Raw genomic sequence first — 16210 nt, 5'->3', positions numbered from 1 at the left:
ATAAAGTGACATGAACATTACACATTGTAGGGGACTAACTTCTAAAAGTAATGAAATACTAGATTCTATAGTATATAATGAGCTGACAATTTAATTATAATATGATACATGTAGCAAGGTGAGAATAGACAAATTAAATTAGAAATACTTAACTTCTAGAGTACATTTTGTATATACATTTTTAGAAATTACTAAAAGATTCAAATTTATTTAATTAAAAATTAAAGTAGAACATAAAAAACTAGAACCCCGCGAGTTTTGTGAACAGTATAGCTGTAACTTAGGCATTTTCTTCTTAAATATAGGTTATTTATAAACACCGCTCTTACAATGTACATGTACCTTGAACTTTAGTGGCATTTGAACTGATTGTAACAATGTTACATCAGAATTAATAAAACTGTTATATCATCAAAAATAAAAAATACCGTGGAAAAGTTTTACACTGACAGATCAAAGGGAGGACTCTGTGATGGATTCTTAAGCACTGCATTTTGAACAGGTCAATGAAGAAAGCTTACATACCTAATTTGGAGTCAATCAAACTTTTTGTGACCAAGTTATTCTCTGGACAAGTATGAAAATTAACAAAGGGCAATAACTCAAAAATCATGAAGTGCATGTTACAAGTTCCTGTGCACTGCACTTCTTTTCACCTAGGAATTTTCAAATCATTAGCTTTTAAAGTTTAGGAGAATTGGCCCAGACAAAAATAAAGTATTATAATTAACAAAGGGCAATAACTGTAAAATCATGAAGTACAGAGTAACGGTTCTTGTGCACTGCACTTCTTCTCAATGAGATCTATCATCTTATGAAGTTTCAAGTCCATAGCTTTTATAGTTTAGTTGAAATGGCCGGGACAAAAATAAAGTAAGAAAATCAACAAAGGGCAATTACTCAAAAATCATCTAGTACAGAGTACCGGTTTTGAACATTGCTCTTTATCACAATGTGATCTATCATCCCATGAAGTTTCAAGTCCATAGCTTTTAAAGTTTATGAGAAATGGCCCGAACAAAAATAAAGTATGAAAAAAGGACAATAATTGAAAAAAAGAAGAAGTGCAGAGTACCGGTTCCTGTGCACTGCACTTCTTAATGTGATCTATCATCCCATGAAGTTTCAAGTCCATAGCTTTTATAGTTTATGAAAAATGTCCTGGACAAAAATAAAGTAAGAAAATTAACAAAGGGTAATAACTCATAAAAAAAAGAAGTGCAGAGCACCAGTTTTTTGTGCATTAAACGTTTTATAAATGAGATCTATCATTTTATGAAGTTTCAAGTCAATAGCTTAAATAGTTTACGAGAAATGGCTCGGACAAAAAAAAGTATTAAAATTAAGAAAGGGCAATAACTCAAAAATTAAGAAGTGCAGAGTAACGATTCTTGTGCACTGCATTTCGGGCCATTGAAAGAAGCATGCATACCAAGTTTGCAGTCAATCCGACTTATAGTGACTGAGTTATGCTCCGGACAAGCCTGACGGGACGCTATCGACATCGACGCAGACAACGACACCGACGCCGCCGACAAAAGTAACCCCTATATGTCGCCTTTTTCAAGGCAACACAAAAATTGCATGAAAAAATGTTAGATAAAGCACACAGAGAATAACATACTGGAGTGAACAGTTAATATAATTTTAAACACATAGAAATTTTAATATAGAATATGATATATTTTAATTACATAAATAAGTTGTTTTATCCCTATGTTTTGATAATCACTACTGAACAGTTCATCCATTGTCTAAACATGAGTGATAAATGATTTTGTAAAACAATTTTTTATATTACGTGATAGTGCTTTTATTACAAAATTTAGTATTTTACAGTATAATTTCTTATGGCAGTTTTTAAGACAAGGTCAGTAGAGGATATCAAACTTTTAGAATGTAAAAAGTCTATTATAATTTTGTAATTAAATGTCTCAAATAACTTTTTAATAATGACAATGTGCAATTATGTCATCCTGTTGCAATTGATTTATATGATGTAAATGTTGAGAAAATGTGAATATACGTTAATAAGGGAGGTAAATCTACTTGGTGTGGAGTTATCCCTCTTAGTATTAGCTATAACAAGTCCCTTGTAATTCTTTCGAGAATGCCTATATACAAATTAAATGTTTTATATGTATATATGTGTATTGATGAGACTATAATAAAGAATAAATAATTATACAAAGTTAACTAAAAGGAAATTGCATGCACAGTCTTATTGGGCGAAAGAAAAAGGAGTTTTAATTAAAACAAACAAACAAACATGGACATCAAGGATAAAACTAGCATAAAAATACAAAGCTTAAAGGAAAGCTAAAACAAAGCAAGCTAAAGGAGAGGGGAAAACACACAGAAACAAACAGCATCAGCATTTAAAAGCTACATTACAACACATAGCACATTTACAGCTTGAGCCACTCTAGACCTGTACTATTCTCCCAAACTCTTTGTAATTTTCAACCTTGCGGATGTCGTTAGGGAGACTGTTCGATACCTGCCGCTCTCAAACCCAAAAGAATTTTTACCGTATGTTAGTGTATGACCCATGGTATATCTACACTTTCTTAATACCTAAAAGAATAATTGAAATGTTTAAATTGAAATAAATAATTTATATCTGATGATGATTTTACGTAAAAGCATTTAAACACTTCTTTGGCTTTATGTTTTATCTTGAGAAATGCAGAGTAGGCATATTTTCTTTTTAAAATAGTGTGTCATATGTGGAATTTTTTAAAAAATCTTTGAAAACTATTCTTAGAGCTTTATGCTAAAGTTTTTCAAGGTTTTCTATGTTTGTTTTAGAGTTAAGGGACAGTAGTTAAAGTTGGACCTAATAACAGATTTATAAATAAGAAGTAAAATTTCTGAATAAAAAATGTTATTCTTAAAAGCACATTTAATTAATTTGCAGGTTTTTTTACACATTCTTGTGACCTGTTTATTCAAGTTAACTAAAACGTCTATGTCTACCAAGCAGTTTTACACAATCTTCACAGTTCATTCTTGTTACTATTACATTATCAATTTGAAATTGTTCTATTGTTCATTTGTTGTTTTCCCAACAGCTATGGCTGGAAATTTGTCAGGGTTAGCTTGCATTCTGTTTATGTTGAACCATTTAATACGTATTTTGATTTCATTTTCTAAGGTGTTATTCAGTATGTCTAAGTTTGAGTTGGAGGAGGCTTTAGTATTGCCATCTGCGTATTTGTAAAGGGATGACTTACCTATAAAGTAAAAAAATACACTCATGAAGATGTTAAAGATGAAAGGCCTAGGAATAGAGCACTGAGACACACCCTTATTTGTTTCAAGCCGAGTGCAATGATACACTCCAATCTTAACTTTTTGTTGTCTGTTAGATACATAATTTGAAACTAGAGCACATGCATTTCAGACATTCCATATACCCTAGCTATTGGACTGTGAAATGCGGTAGACAGTCAAAAGCCTTGGACAGGTCTATCAGGATTGCTGCCAAATGCTCTATTCTGTCTAACGCCATCTTCCAGTCCTTAGCTAGACGCAAAGAGTTGTCTGGCATCCGTAGCCTGGTCTGAAAGCGGCTAAATGATTATGATAATATTTTCAAAATGGTTATTTAACTGTTCATTTTTAGTTTTTTTAAGATTTTGACATTGACAAATAACAGGCTTGTAATTTTTCAAAATAAAAGGATGAACTTTATTAAAAACAGGAGTAACTTGAGCCAGTTTGAAACTATCTGGAAATAAATTTGTGGTGTTGATAATTTTATTTATTGCAATGGATATCGGTTTACAAATTATGCTTGCTGAGCATTTTTGGTGGTAAATTGTCAGATCCTGTTGCTTTTTTTGGTTTACTAATTTTAGATTCTTTAATTTTAAGTGACTCGGGTGTTACAGATGAAAAATTGAAAGTTTCTATATTGGTATTGTTTTGTTTTATTGATTTAGTGTAATACATGAGTTAAAATGTATGATCAGGAATGACATATTTGCCATTTTGTTACTTAACTTTGGTTCGTTTGTTAAATGATCACAAATTAACTGTTTTCTGTCGTCTGCTACTAGTTAGTTTGTTTACCTCTAAACGCCAAGTATCAAGATGGCGCATCCCATGACTTCTATGTGAAGTTTAATTTCGTCAGGCTTCATTGGGTTTCAACACTCACGAAAAGGAAGAATAAAATTATAAAAATGAAACTCCCGGTTGAATTTTTTCACAGCCCCTTATCTTATCCAGTTTTGTAAACAGAAGCTTATGCAATATGACCATCCAACTGTTATGAGATAGATTTATATACTGATTTATTATAAATTTTACCAAAATATTCTAAAGAAATCCATTTTTTTCTTAATTAATCATATGACGGCATAGACAACATTGATTATTGATTAAATGATATATTGTTAAGGAATGGTTTGACGAATCAGATAGCGGTACTCAACAACTAAATGATGTAATAATAGCAAGATTTACATGGTTTGGCACCTTCTCCAATCCGTTCCGATGCATGCATGTCGCGAATAAGCTAGGTACACAATACATTCAAAGTACAAGGACTATATGGGTTGACGTGACTAACTCGATTGGGTGTGGTCCTAAAGAGGGATACTGCTATGAAAGATGATGGTACCATTGTCGCCTCCGGAACCTTTTCTTCTTACACAAAGGAAAGGCCTCTTTCATGTTCTTTATGATGAACACAACATGGTCATCCTTAGACCATGGGTCCAGGCCAAATCATAAAACTTTATAAGTCCCAACTAGTAAACTTCACACAGGAAATACATGACAATCTCGACAGTGGTCACCAAACCGTTGTTATAGTCACGGATTTCAGTAAGGCATTTTTTAAGGTAAACCAAAAACCTACATGAGCTAGGCATAAACAATAAGATCAAAAACTGCGCCAATCCATTCCTGAAGTCCTGCCCTACGAGTACATAGTCCTTTCAGGTGTCCCACAATGTTCGGTGAATTAGGTTTATTAAAAGAAACATAAGAAAGGTATTTCAAATGCAAGGCAAATATTAGAAAATAACTAATCATAACTGATCATAAGAAGCACTGACAGAATATCAAATTCCTCAACGTTTTGTTATCCTAGTAGGATCTGTGGTAAGTTGTTTCAAACCATATTTCGTTATCAAATCAACCCCATTTTGTATTGTCATATTTTTTCTTTTTATTCATTGGATAAAAGTTTATATTGACATCTCCTAGAATATGATATTCTATATTTGATTTATCTATTATACTTAGTTGTTTCTCATAATCGTCAATCCAATATTGGTGTACATTTGGTAGGCGATGTTTAAAATTTTGCAATTTTGGTAAAAAATTTCCAACCAAACAGATTCTAATTTATAAGGAAACGATCGCTCTTATCATTATAAACCGGACACTTGTAAAAGAAGTGATGGTACCCTCTAGGAGGTCATATTTGCTATAAGATGAGGGGAACAGCTTATTAGTGAATAAGTAATGATGGTATACAGAGCTGCATTTTGTTAGTAGCCGTGTGTGAAGGACTTGTATTTTTTTTTCTGCTTTTATAAATTGTTTAGGATATTTTTGGGTGTTACTTGTAAGTACATATCATTGTTGCATGAAGACGCTCCTACAAAGCTTAGCTGTTGACTTTTTTCATCAAATATGTAAGAGTTCACGTAATTCCAAACCCTCCTTACTCACCAGACCTACATGTATCCTCGTGCGATTTTTTGTTATTGTTTTTGTTGTTGTTCTTAATGTGCTTGTTGTATTTACCCAGTTGCATTATTTTAAAAAAAAGAACAAGATTTATAAATTTAACCGATAGTTGCAACAACTGTAACTTGATTTACTTCCCTTTGCACACATCTCCCTGCAATAAGAATATAAACTGAAGAACAGCATAAAAATTACGATAATAATGTGACGTATATACCACCCAGAGAAAATTAGAGAATATGAATGATATTAGACTCATAATAATATAACATTTATCTTACTTTAATTCATTGCATGTAAAAACAAACAATGGTCAATTTCTATAATAGTCTATACTCGCCATTATATCTATTCTTGAAGCAGCATACGAATATTTGCACCATCATAATTGAGCCGCGTCACGACAAAACCAACATAGTGCGTTTGCGACCAGCGTGGATCCAGACCAGCCTGCGCATCCGCGTAGTCTGATCAGGATCTTTGCTGTTTGGTATCAGTTTTACTACTTGTTATAGGGTTTGTAAGCGAACAGCATGGATCCTGATCAGACTGCGCGGATGCGCAGGCTGGTCTGGATCCATGCTGGTCGCAAACCAATAACGTTGGTTTTGTCGTGACGCAGCTCAATTAACTATTCTTCGATTACCAAAATAGATATAACCCAATTGTCATAATATTGATTTGCATTCATTCAAACTTTAATAACTGTTGGTATTTCAAAAATTATTCTAAATCATTAAAATACATTTTAACATTAATATTCATAGATATATGACATGGATGATATTGACGAAAATATGTTTAAAACTCATTTTCAGCGGGTTTTAGATATATATCAAACAAAAACAAATATACTTGTAACTTTTATTTTAATGCCATTGCAAAAAAAAGTAATAATGTTTTTGTAGAACAATGTATAATTTCTCATTTAATGAGCTGTGTAAGACATGTATACATGTACATTTTACATAAAATCAACAATATTTTCCAATTTAATTGGCATATTTCATATTTTTTTACATTTGTGATATAACTTATATGTTAAGATTTAGATCAAAATCATGACATATGTCATATAATTCTACGTGACAATTAATTTAGAGTGTAAGAAAGCATATTTTCATTTACAACACAGAAAACACAGGTAAAGAGTTAAAACTAGAAATGTGACATTGCTTATACATGTATTAATAAATATGTCTTAATAGTTTATTGACTTCTATGTCGAAACTCCAAGAACTAAGATGCCGATATCGCTGTATGACTTATCTGAAATATTCGTGTTTTATGTGTACTTAACCTCCAGCTATTACTTTAAAAACCTGTTTTACTGGATTTGCAGAAATCGCTTGTCATAACTACCAAACTATGTGCATATGCTTAAAACGATTGAAAATCTCACTATGATTGGTTATATTTTAATCTTTATTTTTTTCCGTTTCCTTCAAGAGTTGCCATTTGTTCGCCACAATAAGAAACAGGACTATGAATTATAAGTTGAACCGTACCAAGCATTGGTCGGTGAACTACGAGGATCAAACAGAAGTCCACCTGATGTCATTTGTCCATGAGAGAAACTACCCAGTTCGGATGAATGATACTGATAATTTGGCACAGACAGAAACTGTGTTTTAGAGACATCATTGCCTGAATCGTTTACCATTGCAAATGACTTATTCGATGTATTGCCAACGTCATGCCTTTGACCAATACGCATGCCCATACAATCTCGTGCATTCGGATTATCCGAATATGCGGAAGCCATTTTATCCTGAGGTGAGACAGAATCGGGGGGTGTCATGTTAAACTCGTCTGTAAGGGGTACGTTCTTATGAGTTTGAAAATTTTGTTTCGTATTTACAGTTATATGTGGTATGTGCAACTGTAGCTGGTCCTTATGAATAGTGACTTCACCACTAGACGGACTGAGCATGTTTATCACATTACTGTCGCCATTCAACACGTGAGATCTCAAACTACTCCGTATTACTGATTCCCTACTCGTATATAAATTGCTCACATAAAACGGCGAAGATAACGATGTCTGTAAGTGTCCAGAATTGCTTGAACCAGACCAATGAATTGCAGATTTTTGTGATTGTGTAGAATGGAGATTATCTTCGTCACAAACGGGAAATGTCTTCTTGTTTGGTGGTAAGTGGCGATTCATTGCTTTCTCAAGCTCATGTACAGAACTTGATACTATAGTATTTGGTTTAGAGACAGATTTACTGTCATTCTTCACAGGACTGTTTGCATCCAATCTTTTTTCACCATCTGATCGTAATGATAGATCTTCTGGTATTTGTTGTGACGGTGGTTTTGTAGACATGTCTTGCTCGGGACTACTTGGGAAGCTGTGATGCACAGATGACAGGTTTAACACAGACCCATCAACGGTGTCAGAAATATTTGATGTTCTCTCTGAGACACAAGATGCTTTACCCTGGTTGTCTAATGTTTCTAAAATAGAACTTACACTAGGACTGTCATCAATACCTCGTTTTCTTTTCCGAGGTCTATCTGCTTTCCTTCTCGACATTTTATTGTCATGTTTCACAGGTTCACTTTCATTTTCTATGTTTTCATCTAACAAAAAATCATTATCTATGCCACTCGGAAACACACTTGATGGCTCTGGACTTGCTATTTTATCGCTGTTTGCAACAATGTCTGGACTATTATGACCTGACAGCTTGCTCACGAGCGATCTATCAGAAGTATGCGATGCTGGGGAAAGATCTTCACTGATCACATGGTCTATGTCTGAAACGAATATAAAAAATATGAATGTGTTGGTTGGAATTTCGATGTCAATTATGGAAAAAAAGGATTAAAAATGTCGTGATCATTGAACTTTGCCTTATATGACACCTATTATCTTATCTTTTGTAAGCTTCGAATAACGAAACAAATCCCTACATATTTTTGTATCACATTATTATAAATTGTTTAAATATAAGTATAAAATACAAACTACCTTCGTTTGTGTTACCATGAGCAGCCACGTGTTGATGGTCTGTATAAGGAAGTTGACTAGAGTCCATAGCAACACCTCTGTGCTCAATACTACTGAAAACATTCAAAAAGCAACAATAGAATTGCAAAAAAAATATTTAGAATGTTTACATATTTAGACAATAGAAAATTGGCTAAACTTTTTTATTTCCTAGTTACACAATGAGAGTTTATATATCTTTTAAAGATATAGTAAATAAATAAAACGCAAAATTAACAACATAGAATAAAAGTTGGTACATTAAAAAAATTATAATGTGATAGGGCTTGTCACTAACCTGATCGTCTGAAAAATTGCCAGCACAGTTTGATCGTCGGAGGTTTTTGAGCTGTAGAGGGAAGTGCAGCAGACACACAACCAGATGTACCCGCCACCCTTGTTCAGCAGTCTAATGGACGGAGACATCACCTGACCTTTCATCAATACTGTTCAATATAACAATCAGATATATTACATGTGTGCCTTTATAAATGATTATGCTATATAAATAAACATATTAAAAAATCTATAGAATCCACAACATACATTCAAATCATTCCAATTATTTGATAGTGGTTTTTTTAGTTTAACTAATGATGAAAATTTGAATGCGTCAAATTGCAAAATGTTTCGAGACTTTACCGTGATCAAGATATCAATGTACACAATGCATTTATAAGATAAGGATTTATACCATTATAAGGCGCATACCATTATAATGCGAACTACATTCGTTTTTCTGTGAATTTGTAATGTAATACAGTAATGACTCATTTATTGACGTAATGAAGAATGGTCAGACATCTACGATTTTATGCCACAAATATCACATTATTTATTTTTAACTACTAGTGTTTAAAGGAACTTTCAAGTATGGCCCAGAATAAAACTGTGCTTTTGGAATCTGCATTTTAATTGAATCAAATTATTGTATTTTAGATAGTGATTTATTTAATAAACGTACAGTCTTTGTGCAGCTTTTTTAAATGATGAGCATCTGCAGGGTGACAAAACTCGTATAGATCTTTACCAATCACGTCATCACACTTCCAGTCAGTTAATGTAGATATCCTGAATAAGGTAAGTCAATATTACATTATAAGGTTGCCCTGCAATAATCACTTTAATGTTGACTAGATCACCAAAAACCACAACGCATGAACAGTACATGTAATTGAGAAAATTGTAGATCTATATTTAAATGCATAAGTTTTATATTATCAGATTTGTACTTTTATGATCATGTCTCTTTTATACACAGGAATGGTAAAAATATGGAAAATAATTGTACAAATAACGTGAACAAGAAGAAAGTTAAAAGATATCTGAAAATGTTTCACGTCGGCCTGACATTGCTTACACATTTTCGCAGTAAATAACTTTAAATTGTGCAGTCAGCCGCATGATGAAGGTATCTGCCTCTATTCTTAGTTCAGTGATTGTCGGTGGAGGGAGAGCAATAGCGACACCTGATAGCCCCAATAACGGACCAGGACACTTTCTACCAATGCTGTAGTTTATTTGTGGTCTAAACTGACCAACAATTAACACGACCTGTAAAGTAAATTACACGCGTTCATTCCTCCGTTGCTTGGTAAAATGTTATGATAAAATAATAATATTTGATTACAATAAATTATAAATTGGATGTATATTCCTCACAATTATTAAAATGTCATCCTTAACTGATTTTATCAAACAATACATTCATAGATTTTTGAAATAATCACTGAAATATTTAATTGTAGTAATTCAACTACGTATAAGACATTGGTTCAAATTAGGATGACGTTGTAATACACAAAGGTTTACGTACCCTGTACCCGGACGAGCGCGAATGCACTCCTCTTTTGGTAAGAGTTGACTTCATTCGAATACAGAAGGACCGGTCTGCCGTCTTTTCAAGGTTTGGTGACATGATTGGCACTGAAATGTAGCAAAATTAGTGATGCCATTTATCTTGTTTTAATCATAAATCGAGGTTAATGATTCAAATTATTACTTGATATTGTCACTACAAGTTATAATTTTATCATTGTCTTATTATCAATCCTCATTTAATTATTTCTTGAAAAATCGATTATAATGCTTAAAGAAGGAGGCAAATACGTATACAACAAAATTTCGTATAAATTACTGTAGGTTAGGATATGGGGTTATTGTGTGACTGTTTTGAAAGTAACATTAAAATGAAATATATGACGTACCTCTATCGCTAACGGGAGGAGTTATTGCTCTTGGTGTTGTGGGACTATCTACTGACGGAGAGGCAGGGGAGGACAATGTACTCGAAACACCTGAAAATATGCAATATCGACAACATATATATATATATAATATCAGTTATAGGTAGTGATTACTCAATATTACTCAACTAATTAGAAATCCATATATAATAAGGATATAAGGTTAGTATAAGTATTTGTTGTTTTAAAACATGGACATACTTTTTTGTTTTTTCCGTTTCTAATTTTATGATGCCATATACATCACGATCCTTTCTAGTCTTAGAAAAGACTAAAATAAGGTAAAGTCGTTAATTAGCATAAATTGCAATGTGCCGGAGCGTTTTTCTTTGAAAATGCACATGATGTCATATCTTTTTTTTCATAATTTTGTTCAATTTGTAAGTATTTAGTTGTAACGGCATTTATGCACAAATTACCTGCAATAAATGACTGTTAAATGTCCAAAGTTATAATAACATTATAGTTTTGAATGTAATAAAAGTGAATGTATGCACTGGTCTGTCGTACATGTCACCCTGGTGTCAGATTTATAACTTGCTTGCTGAGTGTATAATTGCCCGTACAACATGTCTCCTAGGTGATTTAAACCAGCTGACTCATTTGTATAACATATGCAACATTGCTACAGTAGACATAAGTCACTGTAAACATGGTCATAACTCAATCGAAATCATCCCAACTTTGACATATAACAAGAATTAACAAATCATAAAAATCGAAATACATCAAAATCACCATTGATGTAAAATATTTCTGCACTCTGAATGTACAAAAATAAACGATCTAAAGGAAATAAATTAAGTACACATGTTTAGGAAAATTGTTTATTTCCTCAAACTGTTTTATGTAAAAACACCAGTTTATCATTTACTATAGCATAAACAATACGAAAGTAACAGGCCAATGAACTAAGATACACTGCTTGACATGGAATTTGAAGGGAAGGACTTTGTTAAGGATAATTAGCCTTGGCGTCTCTAATTAAGCTGCTTTGAATATTTCTTTGTCAATTACAACATTCCTCTGTTTAAATACTTTGTATCTGCATGTATCAACGTTGTTTGAAATAGTTGTTTTTTCAAAGTAAACTGTTGTCATTTTCTGTAACGTCTTTTTAACAATTTGATTTACAATGAAGAACACCATGATCCGATTTATAAATAAACTTTGAGAAGGATTAAAATTGCATGTCAATCTTTGATTTTTTACATTAATATATATAATTGCATGGCGGTAAACCTAAGGTCGTCCTCCAACGGCAAAGCCGGATTGTCACCGTATGTCATTTACAGTATTGGCGTGACGTAAACCCCAACAAAATAATATATATCAATATATATCATTCGTTTATTCTTGGTAAAAAGCTGATCTATCTCTTTATACAGAGAAGCTCATGAATTTGACAAATCTTTATGCTTTAAAAATGCCAAAATAATTGTCTAGTAAGCCTTTGTTGTCTATTTCACTTTTGTCAAATAATTTTCATAAACTGACAAACTTCTTTAATTTAATGCACTATTTAATTTCATTCCTTTATTATAACTATCATTCTTGTGAGATGATATACTAAAAAACTCGGATATTAATCAACTTTCGCACAAGACATTTCTTAAATACATATTTAATATAAAATCAATTGCTGGTATAAATTAAATATTTGGAATATTTGTTCGGCTTTACTTTTTATATCTTGAAATACATCAAGTTCCAGAGAGACAAAACATACATAAAACAGACTTAATATTTATCGCCAATCCGATTAACATTAAATCTAACAAAAAGTGAAGGAATTTTATATTTTTATAACATTGTTTCAAAAATATTACACTCGTTACTTTTCTTGCGAAAATTTACATTCTTTTCCGCAATAGATTTGAAAAAATAACGACGAATCATAGATAAGAATAAGCATGAAACGGAAAAACAAATGCTACTCAGCGTATTCACTACTCTTATTTGTTCTTGCCTTTTTGCGGCTAATAAATAAGTGTTTTTTTATAACAAGGATACTTACTAGCTAGTGAGATACCTAATTGGTCAGCTAATTCTTGATGATCTTGACTATGTATATAATCAAACAGACTGCTTCCTGCCATCTCAACCTGTAAACCATCAATCAACCTTATACATGTATATCTAATTGTATTTCTTTTAACAAATAGATATATTTCTTTTCTAACACTTTTTCTTTCTTATTTTTATACGCTCGTGAAACACCTCTTGGATATTATTTTAAATGGTTGTCAAATACGGGTTTTCTTTATAAAAAAAAATCACGCATTTTCCTTATTGCATATTGAAACTAAACATTTCATGACGTTATGTAAATGAACTGTCCTATAAAATACAAATTTCATTCCAGGTCATTGAATAAGATTTGAAGGAAATAATTAAAATCAACATCTTAGAACAGATTCATTCAATTAGGCAGTTAATGGTTTATCAATATGACCACTGTCGGCACTTGGTAGGCGTTCTTTAAACTCTCTATCATTAACAATCTTCACTGGATCTAATTATACACTTTGTATTGTAGCACAATTGACCTTAAGCACAAAAATGTGCAAATTTGACAGTCAATTTAACGCTGAGAATGACATGGCAAAATTGCTTTCAATGTAGGGGGCATCGTTTAACGGTATCGCAGAGATCAGCGCGTGTATTGGAAGTCTTTGGTTTCTTTAGTAACATATTGCACCCATTGTTGTAAAATGTAAATAAGTCAATTTATTTATTTATTTATTTATTTATTTATTTATTTTTTAACTTTCTTTTATTGTAATTTGGTTTTCTTTTCATTTATTTTCAGAAATTGTTTTTTATCTTGATACTTACTTGTGAAAGCCCTAGATAGATTGATACAGTTTCCGATATATATAAAAGCCTTCCATCATTACTCAATGCAAAAGCAAAACCATCAAGAGACTGAAACGAAAACAACACAGTGATTAACTAACCATAAATTAAAAAGATTATTGTCAATAACTAAATAAAAGTGTTTAATTGCCGATCAAATATCATCTGAAGGAAGTCGCATTAACATAAACCAAACTCTAGCCATATGCTAAAAGCTTTCTCCTTTGACGTTCCGAGAATCTGACAATTTTCTGTCAAATAATTGTCGCAGAGATTTCTTAAGTTATTTCACACGTCACGTACTGAAATCCTCGTGACATCATGTAGATCACGTGCGCCATGTTACGTGTCGATCAAACTTGGAGAAATTAGGTAATTTAGATTCAGAGAAGATTCAGGACCTACAAGTTTAGAAAAAAACATGGTTGCACCTAAATGTAATTTTATTTGGACGGATTCAATGAGGGAATATTTTCTTACGAAATTTGTTATTTTTATCTTAATATAGTTTGCTACAATATTCGTTTTCAAAAATGTACACATTAATTGCAAATTAGATTACTGCCTTTATTTTGTGATAAATGACACGTAATATTATATGACAAGTCATCGTAAACTAATTTTAGTTCTTAATCCTATTTAACACTAATGAATATAGAAAAGAAATTAGGAAAAGCTCGTCAAAAATCCAATGCATATGGAATAAGGGTAATCGACATGGATTCGGCGTCTGAAACTTGCGAACTCAATAAAAGTCAATTTTCAGCTGATGACAAAAAGACTTTAAAGAAATCTCTCACTATATCACGGCGCTCTGGCGAATCCTTCACAGCCAAAACAATTCATTATTTTGCCACATGTAATAAGTGAACGGTTCAAATTTGATTATGGTCCGCATTTAGAAGGGTCTCTAAAGGCACAATCGATCATCAGTTTAATACCTCTGCCATTCACATTTCTGAGAAATGTTATTAATGCACTAGTGATTCAATATCAACGTCCAGTTCAAATCCCCTGAGAATCTCGCGGGATTTTGTCATTTTAAGCACGTGAAGAATGGAGCGCTCACATACATACAAATAAACAATCATAGGGAGATTAGTACGTTGATAGACCTCTGGGGCGAAATAAACCAGCCTCTGACAAGAAGATAAAATTTAGGGTGAATTAATTCAATCATTATAGAACCGGACAGAAAAGAAAATACTTTAATTTCTTTTCGATATCTAGAAGAGAACGAATCACCCACCAGACACCTTATCCTTAACTTTTCATCACAAAATCTGTCTGTAGTCATATTAACAGCTAAGAATAAGACCATTTTTCATCAGTTCTTCGTAAATTTTTTTTTAGAATTGAACATTAAATACAAAGAATTTAAATACTTTTTAGGTACGAGACATATATTTAATTTTATTTCAAGAAATATATGATGTAACACTGGCGAAAACTTCTATAATAGTAAATGATTTAAAAGTTACTATATACAATATTTTACCTGTAGAATATGAGCTCCCTGATGGATGTCAAACAGATCCCCTGATAAACTTGAGTTACGTCTTTGACTGCCTATAAATAAATAAACAAAATGCTTTTTCACCCAGAAGATTTCAAATATATTTACCCTTTTACTTGTGATAATGTATATTCATATACCGTAACTAGTCATAAAACCACATTGTGGAAGCAAATAGATAGATAACGAAGAACGAACTATATAAACACATTTGTCCATGAAAAGCATCATTCCAAGATACATGTATATGAAATAGCTTTCCTCCGTTTTATCCAACATAATTATTTTATTGTAGAACTGTACCTCTATCATATAGGTTTTTATTCCTTATTTTACCCAACATGGAGATTTTATTTTGCCACAGTGTTTTTGTCATATTGAATATGGAGGTTTTATAACATTGAGGTTTCCCCTATCATAGGCCTACCTGACATACAGCAATATTTTTGTTATATCCAATATGGAATTTTTTAACATTTTTTTTTGTGGTTAACTTGTCTGTTTTGTGTAATCGGATTCACTATTAAGTTAGGCATTCAAATTATTTTTGTAACAACTTCATCTTTATTTTCCGGGTTTACAACAGGTAAACATTGCAATGAGTCAGTAAAAAATTCTGAAATTCAAATATTACTTCGCTGTCGTTATGATTTAATATTACAAATTTACATGTTTCACTTCCGTGATGTTATAGAACAAACAAAAACTCTGCGGACGACAAGGGCAAAAATTTATAAACAGAATCAGCTGTACTGCATAAATGAAATAAGTGATTTATTAGCCAATGCTTTGATAATTCATCCTTACTGTGTTACGTAACTTAATCTTATAATATCCTCAATAACGGAGTCTGGCAGAATTCTTGTTTGAAATTCACACCAC

General features: G+C 32.1%; 1 protein-coding gene across 4 annotated transcripts in view; it reads right to left on the bottom strand.

The window, feature by feature from the left end:
• Positions 1-6561: 6561 nt before the first annotated feature.
• LOC132714251 (protein trachealess-like) overlaps positions 6562-16210 on the bottom strand; it is a 31454-nt gene continuing 21805 nt past the window's right edge. For 2 of the 4 annotated variants that reach the window (XM_060697077.1, XM_060697079.1), the window contains 10 exons: positions 15311-15381; positions 13792-13881; positions 12971-13058; positions 10915-11004; positions 10524-10633; positions 10068-10261; positions 9672-9778; positions 9006-9153; positions 8690-8781; positions 6562-8475 (listed from right to left, as the gene is read on the bottom strand). In XM_060697077.1, coding sequence (XP_060553060.1) covers positions 7193-8475; positions 8690-8781; positions 9006-9153; positions 9672-9778; positions 10068-10261; positions 10524-10633; positions 10915-11004; positions 12971-13058; positions 13792-13881; positions 15311-15381 — 2273 coding nt within the window. In that variant the 3' untranslated portion in view covers positions 6562-7192. Of the gene's footprint in view, positions 8476-8689; positions 8782-9005; positions 9154-9671; positions 9779-10067; positions 10262-10523; positions 10634-10914; positions 11005-12970; positions 13059-13791; positions 13882-15310; positions 15382-15631; positions 15720-16210 lie in introns of those variants that run through there. The other 2 variants (XM_060697081.1, XM_060697078.1) reach the window with 2 other exon arrangements.

The sequence above is a fragment of the Ruditapes philippinarum genome, unplaced genomic scaffold (genome assembly GCF_026571515.1).
Source record: "Ruditapes philippinarum isolate M1 unplaced genomic scaffold, ASM2657151v2 ctg35_1_1_1_1, whole genome shotgun sequence".
Lineage (NCBI taxonomy): Eukaryota > Metazoa > Mollusca > Bivalvia > Venerida > Veneridae > Ruditapes > Ruditapes philippinarum.
The sequence above is the reverse complement of the archived record's forward strand: the minus strand, read 5'-3'. Positions and strand labels throughout refer to the sequence as shown.